Raw genomic sequence first — 17,070 nt, 5'->3', positions numbered from 1 at the left:
AAGAGAAGCTATTTTTTAGCCTGTTGGTACGGCTGATTATACTTCTATATCTCCTGCCCAAGGGTAGAAGATTAAAGAGGTGATGGCCGGGGTGTGAGTCATCCCTGAGAATTTTTCTCACTCTCCTAAGGCAATTCAGAATATGGATGCCACCAGGGGCACCCACTTGCCCCCCACATTGAGAGTTCATGGTCATGTGATGTGTCATGTGATGCGCCATGTGACACCACCCAGTGTGTGCCATTTCTGTGCTTGCTCGTCCCAGACCCCACCTGGCTCCTGGGCTGCAGCTGGAACGAGCGAAGCAAAGATTGCCTGCACTCATCCCAGCCGCCACCTGGTTCCTGGGATCCCAGGTTGCCAGGCTGCAAATGGGACGAGTGGAGCAGAAATCTCCTGTGCTCGTCCCAGCTGCTGCCTCGCTCCTGGGCTGCTGGATGGAAGTTGGGGCTGATGCTGGGGTGCGTGGAGGGTGCCTTGGGTGGTGGGGGATAGCAGCCCCCTCAATATTGGGGGGGGGTGCCACCCCCTGCTGAAAAATATTGGGGGAGCTGAAGCCCCCTCTGCCCCCTAAACCCAGCACTGCTGGATGCCACATTCCTTGTAAATAGAAAATAATTCAGAATGTTATTTGGGAAAATAAAATAGCTTTAATATGAAGGCACCCATGAAAAAAGACCAGAAAAAGCTCACAAAAGAAATGAATATTTTTTGAAATAAACTTCTTTATGAAAAGTGTTTTGATGTGTCCATAATATTTTCATATTTTGAAGGCTTGCCAGAAAATACTATTTTACCAGCTATGAAGAAATCATTGTATGAGTTCAAGGAATTTTTGCCTATCATTATAGCTTTACGGAATCCCTGTCTTCAGCTGCGGCATTGGGAAACAATACAGAATATTGTTAAGCAGACAATTAATGGGGATAAAAGACTGACCCTGGATAAGATTCTGGAATTCAATGTAATTGCGTGATTTATAAGTACCATTTATTATGCTGTAGAATACCCCCCCCCCATCCTCTAGGTTTTGTAGTCTCTTGGGCATTTTTTCAAGTTTTACAGTTAATAGATTTATCTATTTCATTTTAAAGTAGCTAGAGAACTAGCATATTTGTCTTGCCCATATTTGTTGGGATCAGTTCAGTTGGTCTCTTCTTAGATATATGGTTCAGGTCACTGGATATATGAAATGGAGCCAAAAAGCTTTGAGAAACTGCATGTTCCTGAGGCTTCTAATTAAGCCTCTTTACGTGGTGATTGCATGCCCAGCCGCAGAGTCCCCGCCCCCCAGGGATCCTGGCTAACAAGGGGGTGTGAATAAATGGACACCACAACTGTCTGGAATTAAAAAAGCCACAACTTGGTTGATTTCAGAAGTAGCCATTGTCATAATTAGATACAAGATGAGGCCATGCTGGATTTTCAGCCTTTGGTCAGGTGCCAGACTTTTCTGTGCAAAAGTCAGAATTTTGTGTTGGTTGTACATTTTGAATAATTTCTCTTTTTACTTTGCGCACGTAGCAAGTGTGATTCCATCATTTGAATGATAGTAGCATGGCAGGGGGCATAACTGTGAAGCCACAGGAATCAAACTACCATTACATTCTATCTAGAGCCCAGGAATTCCTGTTCTCCTTCTTTTGGTGAACTGTGTATAATGTACCATAGGGGTATACGAATAAATTTTATCAGGAGAAATCATGGAGGTGGCAATAATAAGGATATTGCATTAGCCTCAAGTCAAACAGGGAATCTTGAAAATTACTTTCTTTGTGAATACATTTTCTGAATATAACAGCTATTCATTTAACAATATTTATCTCTTTCTGTCTACCAGCAGACAAAAATGTTTCTAATTTTTAAACTTTTAGATGTTTCAGTATAGAAAAGAAATAAATGAGGTATCTGTAACAGCGTCCAATGAAGCAACTCTTGAAGCGATGCTGAAAAGGATAATTGACATTTGGTACAAAACTGAATTTCATTTATCTCAATATCACACTGAAACATCAACTACTTTGATTATTTCATCAGCTGAAGATATAATTGCTTTGTTAGAAGATTCTCAAGTGACAATTTCAACAATTAAAGGTTCTTGTTTCATTGGACCAATTAAGGTAAATCTTACTCGAGATGTTTGAATAGAGTTTGTATTCAGTTATTCAGTCATACGTAGTTACTTTCCATTTTGGAAATCCAACATCTCCCAAAATGATTATTTAAAACAGTAATGTTTGAACTTCCCAGATGGCTCTAACACTAGACCTATTTCACATTTTTAAATTATGTATTTTTTTTTATCTATATAAAATTTGTTCAACTATATTTTTCTCCTCCTTTATCATTTACATTTCTTTTGCATTCTGTCTCCAAAAAATGGTCATGACACTGCATGTGTGGCCCGCTTTACATATAATTAAAAAAATTCCTTCCAGTAGCACCTTAAAGACTAACTAAGTTAGTTCTTGGTATGAGCTTTTGTGTGCATGCACACTTCTTCAGATACACTGAAACAGAAGTTGCCAGATCCTTCTATATAGTGAGAAGGTGGGGAGGGGTATTACTCAGAAGGGTGGTGGGAATGGGAGATTGGCAGATAGCTGAGATGAGCCTGTTGACGACTCTTAACGACTGTAATAGGTCTTACAGGAAAGGGCAAGGGGTGAGAAGGTGAGAAATGGCTTAGTCATGTATAATGGGATAAGAATCCAATGTCTTTGTTCAAACCAGGTCTCTCCATGGTTTTAAGTTTGGTAATGAGTTGCAATTCAGCAGCTTCTCTTTCCAGTCTATTTCTGAAATTCCTTTGTAGTAAAACAGCTACTTTGAGATCTTGTATAGAATGTCCTGGGAAATTGAAGTGTTCTACTGGTTTCTCTGTTTTGTGATTCTTGATGTCAGATTTATGTCCGTTTATTCTTTGGCGTAAGGTTTGGCCTGTTTGTCCAATATATAGAACTGAAGGACACTGTTGGCATTTGATGGCATACACAATGTTAGACGATGAGCAATTGAATAGTCCCGAGATGGTATGTGTGATGTTGTTGGGGCCAGTAATGGTGTTGTCCGGGTGTATGTGGCAGCAAAGTTGGCAACTGGGTTTATTGCAGGCTCTGGTGCCAGTGTCCGTGTTAAGTCTGGTTATAGTATTATTGTGGGTTAGGAGTTGTTTAAGATTGGGTGGCTGTCTGTAGGCAATGAAAGGTCTTCCTCCCAGAGCTTGAGAAAGAGAACTGTCATTGTCCAACACGGCTACCTATCTGTATCTGTTACATATAATTGTTACTCACCTGTGAGTTGCAGTACACCAGTTGAAGACCAATGCTTTAAATAATTACAATTCTTAATTAATTAATTAAAAAAATTATACTGCTTGTCATGTAAGCATCTTCCGGAGGTGTACAAGAGTAAAAAATACAAAACAAATACAAAATATACAATAATATTAAACTCAGAAGGCAATCTGTAGTCAGATCAATTTAAAACCACAAAGGTAGGCATCATGAACCAGCAAAATCCAGAAATAAAAGAAACTTTCAACATGTGTTGGAACTGTAACAGTGTTGACTAATGCCTTATTTCTGAGTGGAAGGCTTTTCTGGATTTTACGTACTACTGCATAAAAGGCTGTCTTCCTCATTTTTGACAGACCTGCAGCTTGTGGCACAGCCAGGAGGGTCTCTGAAAACCATAGCAATGTGTACTCAGGTCTATATGGAAGAAGGCATGGTTTCAGGTAACCTGGTCCTGAGCTGTTTAGGCAGAGCTTTTTTTCAGGGGGAACTCCCCAGAACTCAGTTCTGGCACCTTTCTAGTGTATTCTGGAACCTCTTAGGTGGGTGCCATTGCCATTCTAAGAGAAAGAGGGAGGCATTCATGTTGAGTTCTGGCACCTCTTTTTCTAGAAAAACAGCACTGTGTTTAAGGACTTGTACATTAATATCTCACTTGCTGGATCATCACCTTGTCATGGTGAGTGGGCTTGCACATTCCTATAACCCTTGTGAGCGAAGCCATCTGGAATCTCGTACTCCCAGCAGGGTCACCCAAGGTGTTAGGTCAAAGGGAAGGAGCTAGACAAAGACAAAGACTTCTCCTACCTAGGCAGTTATCTTTCCACAAGGGTCAACATTGATGCTGAAATCTAGCATCGCCTGAGCTCTGCGAGTGGCTTTCTCCCGATTGATGTGCAGAGTGTTTGAGGACTGGGACATTTGCGGGGAAACCAAAATGCTTGTTTACAAAGCTATTGTACTACCAACCTTACTGTATGCTTGTGAAACATGGACCACTTACAAACGCCATCTCCAACTTCTCGAAAGATTCCATCAACGACGTCTCCGAAAAATCTTACACATCACTTGGGAAGACAGATGAACTAATATCAGTGTACTGGATGAAGCAAAGATCACCAGTGCTGAACCAATGATTCTTCAACATCAACTTCGTTGGACTGGTCATGTTGTGCGGATGCCTGATTATCATCTTCCAAAGCAACTACTCTATTCTGAACTTAAAAATGGAAAGCGTAATGCTGGTGGTCAACAAAAGAGGTTTAAAGACTTGTCTAAAGGCAAATCTAAAAAAATGGGAACTGGGACAACTGGGAAACACTTGCCTGTGAGCGCTCCCCTTGGAGAACAGCTTTTGCCAAAGGTGTCATGGACTTTGAAGACACTCAAACACAGAACTCAAGGGAGAAACATGCTAAGAGGAAGGCACACTTGGCAAATCCACACCGTGATCAACTCCCACCTGGGAACCAATGTCCCCACTGTGGAAGGATGTGTGGGTCCAGAATTAGCCTCCACAGTCATGGACTCATTGTTAAAAGCATGTTTATAGAAGACAATCTTACTCGGCTACGAGTGATCGCCAAAGAAGAATACATTAATATGAAAACATTAAACCTGACCTATTAACTAATTGGAAGCTAGTGAAGTTCTTTTTACAAGAAGTTACATGTCCATGGCTAGCCACACCACTTGGCAACCTTGCTGCTGCCGTACATGGAACTCACAGTTTGCATGCATTTGGTACGCTTGTGGTCGCTGACACACACTTTGATTTTGGTCCCGGAAGGGGGTAAGGTAGGGCACAGCAGGCATATGAGCTTTCCATCAATGCGTTCAGTGCATCACAATTCAACCCCTGCATAAACGGGGACTTGCCTGTATTGCAGTTTCCACACCATGCATAAGGGTAGTCTTATGGAGGGCATTGCAGTAATCAAGATATGAGGTTACCAACTTGTGATGTTGTGAATCTGACTGTGAGTTTGATTTGCTAAGCCATGTTTATAAAAGAGGATTATATGATATTGCTTCAGTTTATGATTATTCTGTTTTTATGGTAGAGTCTTGTGGATGCTTGGGATCGTAAACTAAACCTATTTTCTTGTACTCTGGAGGAATGGTTGAATTGTCAAAGGAATTGGATTTATCTTGAGCCAATCTTTTGTGCTCCAGAAATAAAAAGGTAAGGTTTGGTCCAGCAGTACTGTCTAACCCAGGGGTCTGCAACCTTTAAGAAAAAAGAGCCACTTGGACCCGTTTCCGAAGAAAAAACAACTGGGAGCCGCAAAATCATTGTGACATTTAAAACAAATATAACACTGCATATATTGTTTCTTACCTTAATGTCTGATCTGACAGCGGGCGGGAAGGTGACGTCGGGACGGTGCGTGACTAACGCACCGCCCCCATGCGACGTCACAGCCAGTACAGCGCCCACCACAGTGGGGAGTGTCGGGGCGCACAATGTGCCTCCTCCCCTCGCTAGTATCCGCCCCGGAGCCGCAGCAAAGGTGTAAAAGAGCCACATGCGGCTCCGGAGCCGTGGGTTGCAGACCCCTGGTCTAACCTATACTGAATAATTAAGATTTCATATCTAAGCTAAAATAAAACATGAATTTGTTCATCATAATTTTTTTTCCTAATTCCTGTTCTGAAATGTATTTGGTACTCTTTTGGTTTGGTGGGAACTACAGTGGGGCCTAATACACCTGTAATATTAAACAAAACCATGGCTGAAGATGAATGAGCAAGCATGTAGCAGTCAGAGATGGGGAATCTTTTTCAACCTGAGGACTAGATCAGAAATGCCCACCTGTCCACCTGTCAATTGCCTTATGACATCAGGTGACAACTTCAAAGGGGCTTGCTGTTAATGCTTACACAGACAGCAAACTCCTTTGGAACCACCAAACCACTTTGTCCATTTGCAGATTCAGTTGGGCTTCAAATCGTGCCCACAAATAGCCATTTTTCCTTTGCAGACTTGAGAGCCAGTGTGGTGTAGTGATTAAGAGTGGTAGATTTGTAATCTGGGGAACCGGGTTCGTGTCTCCGCTCCTCCACATGCAGCTGCTGGGTGACCTTGGGCCAGTCACGCTTCTCTGAAGTCTCTCAGCCCCACTCACCTCACAGAGTGTTTGTTGTGGGGGAGGAAGGGAAAGGAGAATGTTAGCTGCTTTAAGACTCCTTCGGGTAGTGATAAAGTGGGATATCAAATCCAAACTCTTCTAAAGCTGCCCATGAAGGGAAAATGTCCATTTGCAGGTATGGTTTGGATCCAAACCACACCTGCAAATGAGCAGCTTCAAATGAGCTTATTGTCACCAAGCCCCACTTGCTGAGGAACAATGAACAATTGGGAGCATACTTTAAGCATTTGATTGTTTCTTTACTCCACACCTGACATCATATATAACTTCAAGTATGTGACAGGTGGACCTGGTTAGGACCAAAATTGGATCTGTGCTGGGCCCAATTAGTCCCACGTGTCAGAGGTACCCCACCACTGGTGTAGGTACTGAGAGCAAAAATGGTTGCTACTTGGGTTCTCCCCTGATCTTGCTGCTGCTGCTGTGCTACCCAGAGTTAAGACATGATTTGGCTTACAGTATTATTAGCTTTGAACTCAGGCTCACTCCCAAACAAACCATGATTTACTATGGGCGGAAGGTTATCACATGGGTAATATCACCATCTAGTGTCCAAGTTAGAAAATGTTGAGAGTTGAGTGTGTATGTACTTCCCATCCTCACTCAGTTCATTTCATTCCTTCGTATGAGGTGAATCTGACAGCTTAGCTTATAGTTGGCTTCTACTTCTTGTCTGTCTGTGGACTTGGGTTTCCTTTTCTTTGTGAGTTTTGTTTGTCTCTGTATGTTTAATGTGAGAGTACCTTTCCTAGTGTTTATTAATTCCTAAAAAGCCCCCAAAGAACCCACCTTTTATTCTGCAGTTCTCCCCCAATGCTCCCATCTTCCTTTATTCATCTACCTTGTTGCATCATCCTGGCTTCCCTTTTTTCTGAGTTCCCTGGCCTCTTCCTCTCTGCCCAGGTGCTTGTCTTTGCCCCATCCAGCCCTTGCTCCAAAAGTCCTCCTTTGTCCTGTGGGACACACTGTTAATTCAGTGTTACTGTAAATGTGTGCTTTAAATACAGACTATAGGAATAGTGTAACTGTTCCATGAAGACAAATTCATTGTTCTACATTTTATGCTTTAAGAATATTTGTTTTTTAAAAACAGACAGCTTCCAGAAGAATCAAATCTTTTCTCTCAAGTTGATAGCAAATGGAAAGATCTCATGAAACGTACAGAAGATAATCCAAATGCTCTTAGGGCAACTACAACAGCAGGAGTTTTTGAAACTCTGCAAACCAACAATGCACACTTAGAGAAAATACAGAAGGCTCTCGAGGTAAACAATACTAAGTTTTTTAATTGCAGTGGATGCAACCCCCAAAAGACCTGTTTGAAGTGAGGTATGGGCTGTTGTTATTTCGGCCACCAGAATGTTTGCACTAATATCAGAAGTTTGAAGGACAGTCCTTCAAATGTTGTCAGTGAAGAGATTAACTGCATCTGATTCCTCCCCTCTCAAAAACAAAAGGGGTGAGATGTCTGTTGAAGTAAAGAGTTCCAGGACTTCTGCTGTGGGGAAGTTAGATTTATTTCCCTTCAGGAACAGATAGGGGAGATGAGCTATGTAGTTAAAGACAAAGGGAAGCGGTTGCGTAATAGCACATTGTAGCCAGCAGGATTGAACAAGAATGCCATCCTGCTGGGTGATGCTTCATGTTCCTGTGGGGAACCATAACCCTAGGGCTGTTAGGATTGAACCCTCCACTCACCAGCCAGTGACACGTTTATGCTGAATTGTGAAATTAAGATTGGGAGATAATGCAGGTAATGCTTTGCTGGCAGCTGCCATAGTCTCAGTTGTGTGAGTAGGCTCTCAATGAACCTCACAAAATTGCCAGAGCATGCATATAGTTGCATGAATAAACCTCTGATTTCTAATTATTATTATTATTATTATTATTATTATTATTATTATTATTATTTATTATTTGTACCCCACCCATCTGGCTGGGTTTCCCCAGCCACTCTGGGCGGCTTCCAGGCTTCCAACTGAATATTAAAAACAGTACAGCATCAAACATTAAAAACTTCCCTAAAGAGGGCTGCCTTCAGTTGTCTTTTAAAAGTAAAATAGTTGTTTATTGCTTTGACATCTGCTGGGAGGGCGTTCCACAGGGCAGGCGCCACTACCGAGAAGGCCCTCTGCCTGGTTCCCTGTAACCTTACTTCTCGCAATGAGGGAACCACCAGAAGGCCCTCAGCACTGGATCTCAGTGTCCGGGCTGAACGACGGGGGTGGAGACGCTCCTTCAGGTATACAGGACCGAGGCCGTTTAGGGCTTTAAAGGTCAGCAACAACACTTTGAATTGTGTTCGGAAACGTACTGGGAGCCAATGCAGATCTCTCAGAACTGGTGTTATGTGGTCCCGGTGGCCACTCCCAGTCACCAGTCTAGCTGCCGCATTCTGGATTAATTGCAGTTTCCGGGTCACCTTCAAAGGTAGCCCCACATAGTGCACGTTGCAGTAGTCCAAGCGGGAGATAACTAGAGCATGCACCACTCTGGCAAGACAGTCCGCGGGCAGGTAGGGTCTTAGCCTGCGTACCAGGTAGAGCTGGTAGACAGCTGCCCTGGACACAGAATTAACCTGTGCCTGCATGGACAGCTGTGAGTCCAAAATGACTCCCAGGCTGCGCACCTGGTCCTTCAGGGGCACAGTTACCCCTTTCAGGACCAGGGAATCCCCCACACCCGCCCGCCCCCGGTCCCCTAAAAACAGTACTTCTGTCTTGTCAGGATTCAACCTCAATCTGTTAGCCGCCATCCATCCTCCAACAGCCTCCAGGCACTCACACAGGACCTTCACTGCCTTCACTGGTTCTGATTTAAAGGAGAGGTAGAGCTGGGTGTCATCTGCATACTGATGAACACCCAGCCCAAACCCCCTGATGATCTCCCCCAGCGGCTTCATATAGATATTAAAAAGCATGGGGGAGAGGACGGAACCCTGAGGCACCCCACAAGTGAGAGCCCAGGGGTCTGAACACTCATCACCCACCACCACTTTCTGGACACGGCCCAGGAGAAAGGAGCGGAACCACCATATAACAGTGCCCCCAGCTCCCAGCCCCTCTAGACGGTCCAGAAAGATGTTATGGTCAATGGTGTCAAAGGCCGCTGAGAGATCCAGCAGAACTAGGAAACAGCTCTCACCTTTGTCCCTAGCCCGCCGGAGATCATCAACCAGCGCGACCAAGGCAGTTTCAGTCCCATGGTGAGGCCTGAATCCCGATTGGAAGGGATCCAAATGTTCCGCATCCTCCAGGCGTGCTTGGAGTTGTTTGGCAACCACCCACTCAATCACCTTGCCCAAGAATGGTAAATTTGAGACTGGGCGATAGTTGGCCAAATTGGCTGGATCTAAAGATTTTTTTTAAGAAGTGGTTTAATGACCGCCTCTTTCAGCGGGTCTGGGAAGGCTCCCTCACAGAGGGAAGCATTCACCACCCCGCAGAGCCCATCGCCCAGCCCTTCCCGGCTCGCTTTTATCAGCCATGATGGGCAAGGATCAAGGAGACAGGTGGTCGGTTTCACTCGTCCAAGCAGCCTGCTCACATCCTCGGAGGTAACAGATTGGAATTGATCCCACGCAATTTGACTAGACAGGACTCTAGCACTCTCCCGCCCCGGCCCTGCTCCCACGGTGGAGTCTACCTCCTTCTGAATCTGAGCGACTTTATCTGCAAAAAACTTTGCAAAAGCATTGCAGGAGATCTTGGGGTCCCTACCCGGCCCCGGTGGTGCAGGTGGTTCCGATAGATTGCGAACCACCTGAAAAAGTCTCCTGCTGCTGTTTTCTGCAGATGCAATGGAGGCGGTGAAGAAGGCCCTCTTCGCCGTCGCCATTGCCACTTGGTAGGCTCGACGTTGAGCTCTAGCCCGTGTCCGGTCTGATTCAGAATGAGTTTTCCGCCACCGGCGCTCTAGCCGTCTCAACGATTGTTTCATCACCCTCAGCTCCGGGGAAAACCACGGGGCTGTCCGGGCTCCATGCAATCGGAGAGGGCGCTGCGGAGCCAGACAGTCAATAGCCCTGGTTAACTCCGCATTCCAGTGGGCCACCAGGGAATCAGCTGAAAGGCCATCAACTTGGGATAAAACATCCCCTACCACTCTCTGGAAGCCAATTGGATCCATTAAGCGGCGGGGGCGGACCATCCAAATTGGTCCCACCTCCCTGCACAGGGGAAGGGTTGCGGAGAAGTCCAGTTGCACAAGGAAGTGATCTGAGCATGGCACTTCTTTTGTTTCACTTTTAGTTAATGTCAGATCATCAACATCCGTAGAGGTAAACACCAAGTCTAAGGCATGTCCGCAGCTATGAGTTGGGCCAAACTTATTCAGGGACAGCCCCATGGAGGCCATGCTTTCCACGAAGTCCCGAGCGGCCCCTTGTAAGGTTGTGTCGGCATGGATGTTAAAATCCCCCAGGACAACCAAGCTAGGTGTCTCCAGGAGCATATCCGCCACGACCTGAAGCAGCTCGGGCAGGGAATCCTTGGTGCAGCGGGGAGGTCGGTACACCAAAAGGAATCCTGTACTGCCCCTATTGCCCAACTTCCAGAACATGCACTCAGAGAACTGGGTCTTCCCAATAGGACACCTGGTGCAGACTAATGACTTCCTAAAAATCACTGCAACCCCCCCTCCCCACCCACATGACCTGGGTTGCTGTGCGTAAGAGAAACCTGGTGGGCAAGCAGCGGCAAGGACAGACCCATCTGCCTCATCCAACCAGGTCTCTGTCACACATGCCAGGTCAAATCCTCTTAATGGGGTAGACTAAGGCTAGTTCTTCATTCAGTCCCACAGCCTCAGACTGGCACCAGCTCTGTTTGGGGAGCTGACCTAGCAGGGAGCAGAGTTAGCAGCGGTCCTGCATCCGTGTGAGATGAGGGATAAATCAAGTCCAAAGACAGTTCGGTTCTTATCTCTAGAAGCGTTTATTTACAAAGCAGTAAATCCATCAGAACATTCCGGCATCGCTGTGCTCTCCAAAAGCACACACGCAGCTTCTGTGCCAAGCTGCTTCTCTCAGTCTCACTCAGTCAGAAGTGAAAGCAAGTCTGAAAGCAGACACACACTGTGACGCACTTCTCTGCGTCAAGCTCCTCCCAGATACAGGACACCACGGAGTTTTAACCCTGTCAGTTCCAAACTCCACAGTACTGTATGATATTGACATTCTTTTCACATCTGTTTCAACAAAATCCGAAAGAACATATGGCAAAGAACAAATTAGAGGGAGGGAATGAGGAAACTGACATAAATGAGGAACACGTTCCTAGACGATGAAAAGTGTAGGATGCTGTTTTATAGTTTCATTTTCACTTTATAATTTTAAGTCAAATTTTGTCTCATTTTTAATTTTGGGGACAGGACTATCTTGAAGTTAAACGTATGGTTTTTCCAAGATTTTATTTTCTCAGCAATGCTGAACTTATTGAAATATTAGCTGACAGCAAAAACCATGATGTTGTGCAGGTAATATTTAATATCACATAGATCATACTTTTAAATGTTTTTACACATGGTTATAGGCTTAGTATTTATTATTGTATTTTGCTTAACATATTTGCTGCAGCCTCATCTTGTGAAATGTTTTGCAAATATAAGGAAGTTATATATACGCCCACAAGAACAGAGGCCTCCAGTGGTTTTAATGATCGGATCTGCTGAAGGGGAAATTCTTCTAGTACCAAAGTACGGTATACAGTTATTTTTAATTTTAAGGTATCAGCCATAACTCTATAATCCATATAACTTGTTCCATCCCTGCAAAGATTTCCACTTACACACCAGAACTCCCTGCCACGTGCCTCCTAAATCAGTTCTGAGTGTTCCCCCAACCTGCTGGCACAGATGTTGGGAGGGCACAGGGCACACGTGGGGCAAGGAGAGCAGGAAACGATCCACTGCATAATTGGAAATCCTTGCACTTACAAGACAAGTTAGTTGGATACCACTCATACAATTTCAGGCAATTTGTTGTAGTAGGCTTTTTTGAGATTGTTTATTCATAAGTACAGTGGTGCCTCGCAAGACGAAATTAATTCGTTCCGCGAGTCTTTTCGTCTTGCGATGTTTTTCGTCTTGCGAAGCACGGTCTGTCGCAACTGCGCCTCTTCAAGCGGCTTTAAGAAAAAAGCGAACAAACTCGCAAGACGTTTTCGTCTTGCGAAGCAAGCCCATAGGGAAAATCGTCTAGCGAAGCAACGCAAAAACCGAAAAACCCTTTCGTCTAGCGAGTTTTTCGTCTTGCGAGGCATTCATCTTGCGGGGCACCACTGTATATGACTAGTTAGATGATCTGAGTGATCTGTTATAAATGTCTAGCTGGTGCAGAGTGCAGATTGGCCAGCAAACAGAAGGTGGACAGAAATGAGTCTCTCTTGGTTCAAACAGAAGAATGTAAGGGGGTGGAGGTGCGGGGGCAGAGTGTGACTGAGATTTTGGGGTTTTATATTTTTGCTTGCACATCTCCTTTGCAGGGCTGTGTCCTAATAAATCTAATGCACCAGCCTGCACTGTAAGCACCAATGATGCAGGTGTTTGGAAGGAGGCTCTATCCTGACTGCTACTGGCTCCCTTTTAAACAAAAGGTTGAGTTTAAAAAATCAAAACCCTTAAGGACAGAGTGGGAAAAGAGTTGAAAAAAAGACATTAACCATTTGTTTTTATTAAGTGCTGAAATTTCAAACACTGTCTCATAGGAATGTTCGTATTAGAGGTCCTGCTGAACTGTGGCTAGGAAATGTTGAAAATACCATGTATGATATGGTAAGAAGGTAAGTATCTGTGTTAGAGAAGTTACATAATTTTGTAAAATTATTTATTACAATAAAAGGCAAGTAACTTCATCCTTTTTCTTATTGTACATTTAGGTTTTTAATTAGGTTTGAAAGTTGCTGCTGTCATGGCCTGCTTAGTTCTAACACAATTCTTTTCAATATACTGGCAGTAGGGTGTTGGCAGAGCAGCAGTATTTCCTAGCCCTTCTAAACACATTCCCTTTGTAGTAAATGATGGAGGCTATTACGTGGTAAACCCAAAAGGTCACATGTGTAATTCTATCCATGAGTGAAAGCAAAATTGTTAGTTCTTATGGTGGCAGATTGATGTTTGTCTATTTTGGACAGAAACCTGGTACAGATTCCAGTTCCTAACCATATTGATTACTTCTTACTGATCAAGTGTTTCATCTCAGGCTCGGGGAACAGAGAGACTGATTCTTAGCTTTTGTTTCCTTTGAAGCAAACCAGTGGTGTCTGGTAAGGTCTGGGAATCTCCTGCAGGGGTTTCCCAAACTTGGGTCTCCAGCAGTTTTTGGACTACAACTCCCATCATCTCTAACCACTGGTCCTGCTAGCTAGGTATGATGGGAGTTGTAGTCCAAAAAAACTGCCGGAGACCCAAGTTTGGGAAACCCTGATTTATACCCTGATCATTAGACTGCTGCGCAGCGGTAAATTAATCAAGCAGAGTCTTCCTTATAAACAGAATAAAACATTTACTTGAGAAAATAAAGTTGTTCATAAACAGCATAGTCAAAGAGCACACACAGAGTGCTCATAGCAGCTATCTAACTCTTCACAGAGGCATAGTCCTAGTTACTGATAAACTGGAGTCCTGGAGCCACTCTGTCTGCCTTAACTTTACATTCACAGCACCACATTACAACAACAGCACAGACACTACACTGGGCCTGCCTGCGAACAGGATACAAATTTATAGAGAGAATGAGTCACAATGATTCAGCAGTTTGTGTTAACAGTTAGCAGGCTTAGTTTTGAATGGTTATGTAGGTCTTGTAGGCCTTGCCTTCTTCTGCTCTCAAGAACCTTTGTCTCATGACATGGAAACCATCTGAACCAACAAGAGTTGTGCCCCAGCATTTGGGGACGAGTTTTTGACAGGACTGTGATCACTTTGGATGCCAGCCTGACAGGCTGGGCAAGGGCCAAGTGGTACAAGGTGTTGGTTCCACCACCGAGACACATAAGCTGATCAATCATCTATGAGCTAATCTGTTGGTGATTCAACAGTTTGCAGAGATTATGCCTCTTTGGTTTATGGTGTTAAAACAGACAGTGGAATAGCCAAGGTGCATACATTCATCATGGCAAAACAAGGTCCATGACTTCCCAGCAGGAAGCCACTGTACTTATGCAGAAACATCAGGAGTCAGTGAAAGGAACAACAATGCCCAGGCAGACTGGGTTAAGCAAAAAGTCATTACAGCACAGAGAGTGGAAGCTGAATCCAAGTCTTCAAGTAGTCCACAAACAAACAAATCAAAATGTTGTAGTTAGTGAAATACTGCCAGTATATGAGATAAATGTTACCATAACTTTAAGTGATTGCTGCTACAGAATCAAGCTATTATAGAAACTTCTGAAGGCAAAGCCCTGACACCCCCATCCCCAGCTTTGTGGCAAACTAGAAGCGTTCAGTTGTAACATGAAGAAACCTAAAACATTCTGTCAGCATACCAAAACTGAAGACAGCTATGGCAGTTTTAGGACGATCTTGAGAGAGTACCCTATTTAGATATTTACTGGTTTATGGCCATAGGGTCCAAATAAATTATCCTTTATTCGCAATTCTGGAATGACTGGTTTCTCTTTTGATTTTGAGCCATGTTTTATATAGGCACAAGTGTAATGATATAAAACAAAGCTTGAACTCATGATTACTATTCTTTGCAATTTTGTAAAGTTACGATGTTTTTAAATGAAGATGTAACTAGACACTACAAGAGACAACAAATTGTCATGCCTTCATGGCTCTTTTCCTCACCTCCTTATAATTTGTAGTTTAACACAATGATGCCATTGCATTGTACATTGCTGCACACCCTTCTCACACTATTTTCTGTTGCTTGGCAGGCTTAGGGCATCACACAGTACTACATGTTGTATCAATCTATATTTATTTATTTATGAGTTTTCATATCCCACCTACTAACTGAAGTTCTTGAGGTGGCTTTCAGTATATTTGTCATTCCCTCCCACCCCCGATTGGCGCTGATCAAGGTGGGGAAGGGTTCCTTGCCAACTCCCTTCCCTAACCCAGAAAGACAGGAAACAATGTCACGCCTCCCCCACATCCTAAGGAGAGGTTACATAATAAGGCAGAGTGGAGAAATGGCAGCTTTATGTCTCTTGCAAAGTCTAGTTCCATTCTCACTTACATTCCTGTATAATATGCTAGAAAACAGCCTAGTGAATTTACTACAGATCTATTAATTTATTGTAACTATATAATGTACTTTAAGATTTATAGCAGTTGGAATCGCAGAATGGAATCAAATGGAATTTAAAGAATGGTTTTTCACTCACCCAGGGCAGGTGATACTACTTGTGGTAAGCACACTACAAGACGCATTCAAAACTTTACCATGTCACTTAACATATTTGGAAGATTCTGTATTTAAAATGTTCTGTAGTAGCACACACAAGTTTATTTATGTGTATACATGATAAACCTATCTTGCTTTTGAGTTTCTGTAGGTGATAGAGCAAATCACAAGGTTTACTGTTATTTCTGATGAGATGGATTTTGGTGCTAAGGGATGTGGCTTTACATAGTTTAGTGCTTACATTCTTTATTCTGTATCAGTAGGACTGGAATCAAAAGAAAGCATATTTTCCCTATAAATGGGAAATGTATAAATTTGGCAATAATTAGTAGAATATAGCAGGCTAAATGGTATTGTACGGTGTCTTTCCTTATAGTGACAACTAGGGGGAGAAATCCTAATAACATTTTATGAACCATTGAAAAATGTATGTTTCTAATTTGGGATAGATGATTTATACAGAATGTTCAGGGTGTCCCTGAAAAACAACACAATATTTTGTGTTTAGCTGATAATAAATATCTCTATCATTATTGAAATGGTTGCAAGGTTTTGTTCTAATTTTGGATTATCTGGTTTAGTTTTTGGATCATGATTTTGGATTGTGGTTTAGTTTTGGGTTCTCTCAAAGCCTGCTCATTAAGAATTCCCAAATCTCCCTGATGCTGTGAGAAATAGGAGAGAAGGGGGAGAGAGCAAAGTTTTTCAATGATAATAATAATGATAAAAAATAAAAATAACATTAAAAAATGTAAGTTAAAATGTTGTGCAATATTTAATTTTAATGCAAGTAAGCAAATCATAATTTTTGCTGCTAATAAATATTTTCATTTCTAGAGTCAAATAATGTTTTCTCGTGCGTGTGAAATGAGCTTGTCGAGTTCACATGCAAAAATGGAGTTGAAAGAAGGCCGCGATGATCTTATCAGCCTTATAGAGCAGCTAGCAGAGATAGCATCAGATATACTTCCCTACCACAAGCAAAGCACATTGGAGGCACTGGTTACTTTGTTCATTCACTGTAGGGATGTAATGACTGTACTGATAGATAATGATATTTGTAGCGCTGAAGATTTTGCATGGACAAGGTATATCAATATAACCATTCTGGGCTCTATTTTTGGATTTTGGGATAAGATGAAAGGATATTGCAATACTCAAAATAGATAACACGTTAGTTATATATTATCTGGTTTTAAAAAACACTATACTATAAATAAAAAAGTGCAATCTCAGATTTGTAGTGTTAGGTCCTGCACATATATTTCTC

General features: G+C 43.0%; 1 protein-coding gene across 11 annotated transcripts in view; it reads left to right on the top strand.

Annotated features, from left to right (window-relative positions):
• Window positions 1-17,070, top strand: part of DNAH14 (dynein axonemal heavy chain 14) — a 149,189-nt gene that overhangs the window by 35,038 nt on the left and 97,081 nt on the right. For 9 of the 11 annotated variants that reach the window (XR_014005918.1, XR_014005919.1, XM_081186336.1 and 6 more), the window contains exons 21-29: window positions 774-964; window positions 1,875-2,120; window positions 5,360-5,481; window positions 7,542-7,713; window positions 11,819-11,923; window positions 12,024-12,142; window positions 13,153-13,227; window positions 15,717-15,804; window positions 16,638-16,888. Coding sequence is in view for 9 of the 11 variants with exons in the window: in XM_081186336.1 (XP_081042462.1) it covers window positions 774-964; window positions 1,875-2,120; window positions 5,360-5,481; window positions 7,542-7,713; window positions 11,819-11,923; window positions 12,024-12,142; window positions 13,153-13,227; window positions 15,717-15,804; window positions 16,638-16,888 (1,369 nt within the window). In the remaining 2 variants the exon portion in view is untranslated. The remainder of the gene's footprint in view (window positions 1-773; window positions 965-1,874; window positions 2,121-5,359; window positions 5,482-7,541; window positions 7,714-11,818; window positions 11,924-12,023; window positions 12,143-13,152; window positions 13,228-15,716; window positions 15,805-16,637; window positions 16,889-17,070) is intronic. The other 2 variants (XM_081186340.1, XM_081186341.1) reach the window with 2 other exon arrangements.

Source organism: Podarcis bocagei (genome assembly GCF_964188305.1).
Source record: "Podarcis bocagei genome assembly, chromosome: 3".
Taxonomy (NCBI): domain Eukaryota; kingdom Metazoa; phylum Chordata; class Lepidosauria; order Squamata; family Lacertidae; genus Podarcis; species Podarcis bocagei.
The sequence above is the reverse complement of the archived record's forward strand: the minus strand, read 5'-3'. Positions and strand labels throughout refer to the sequence as shown.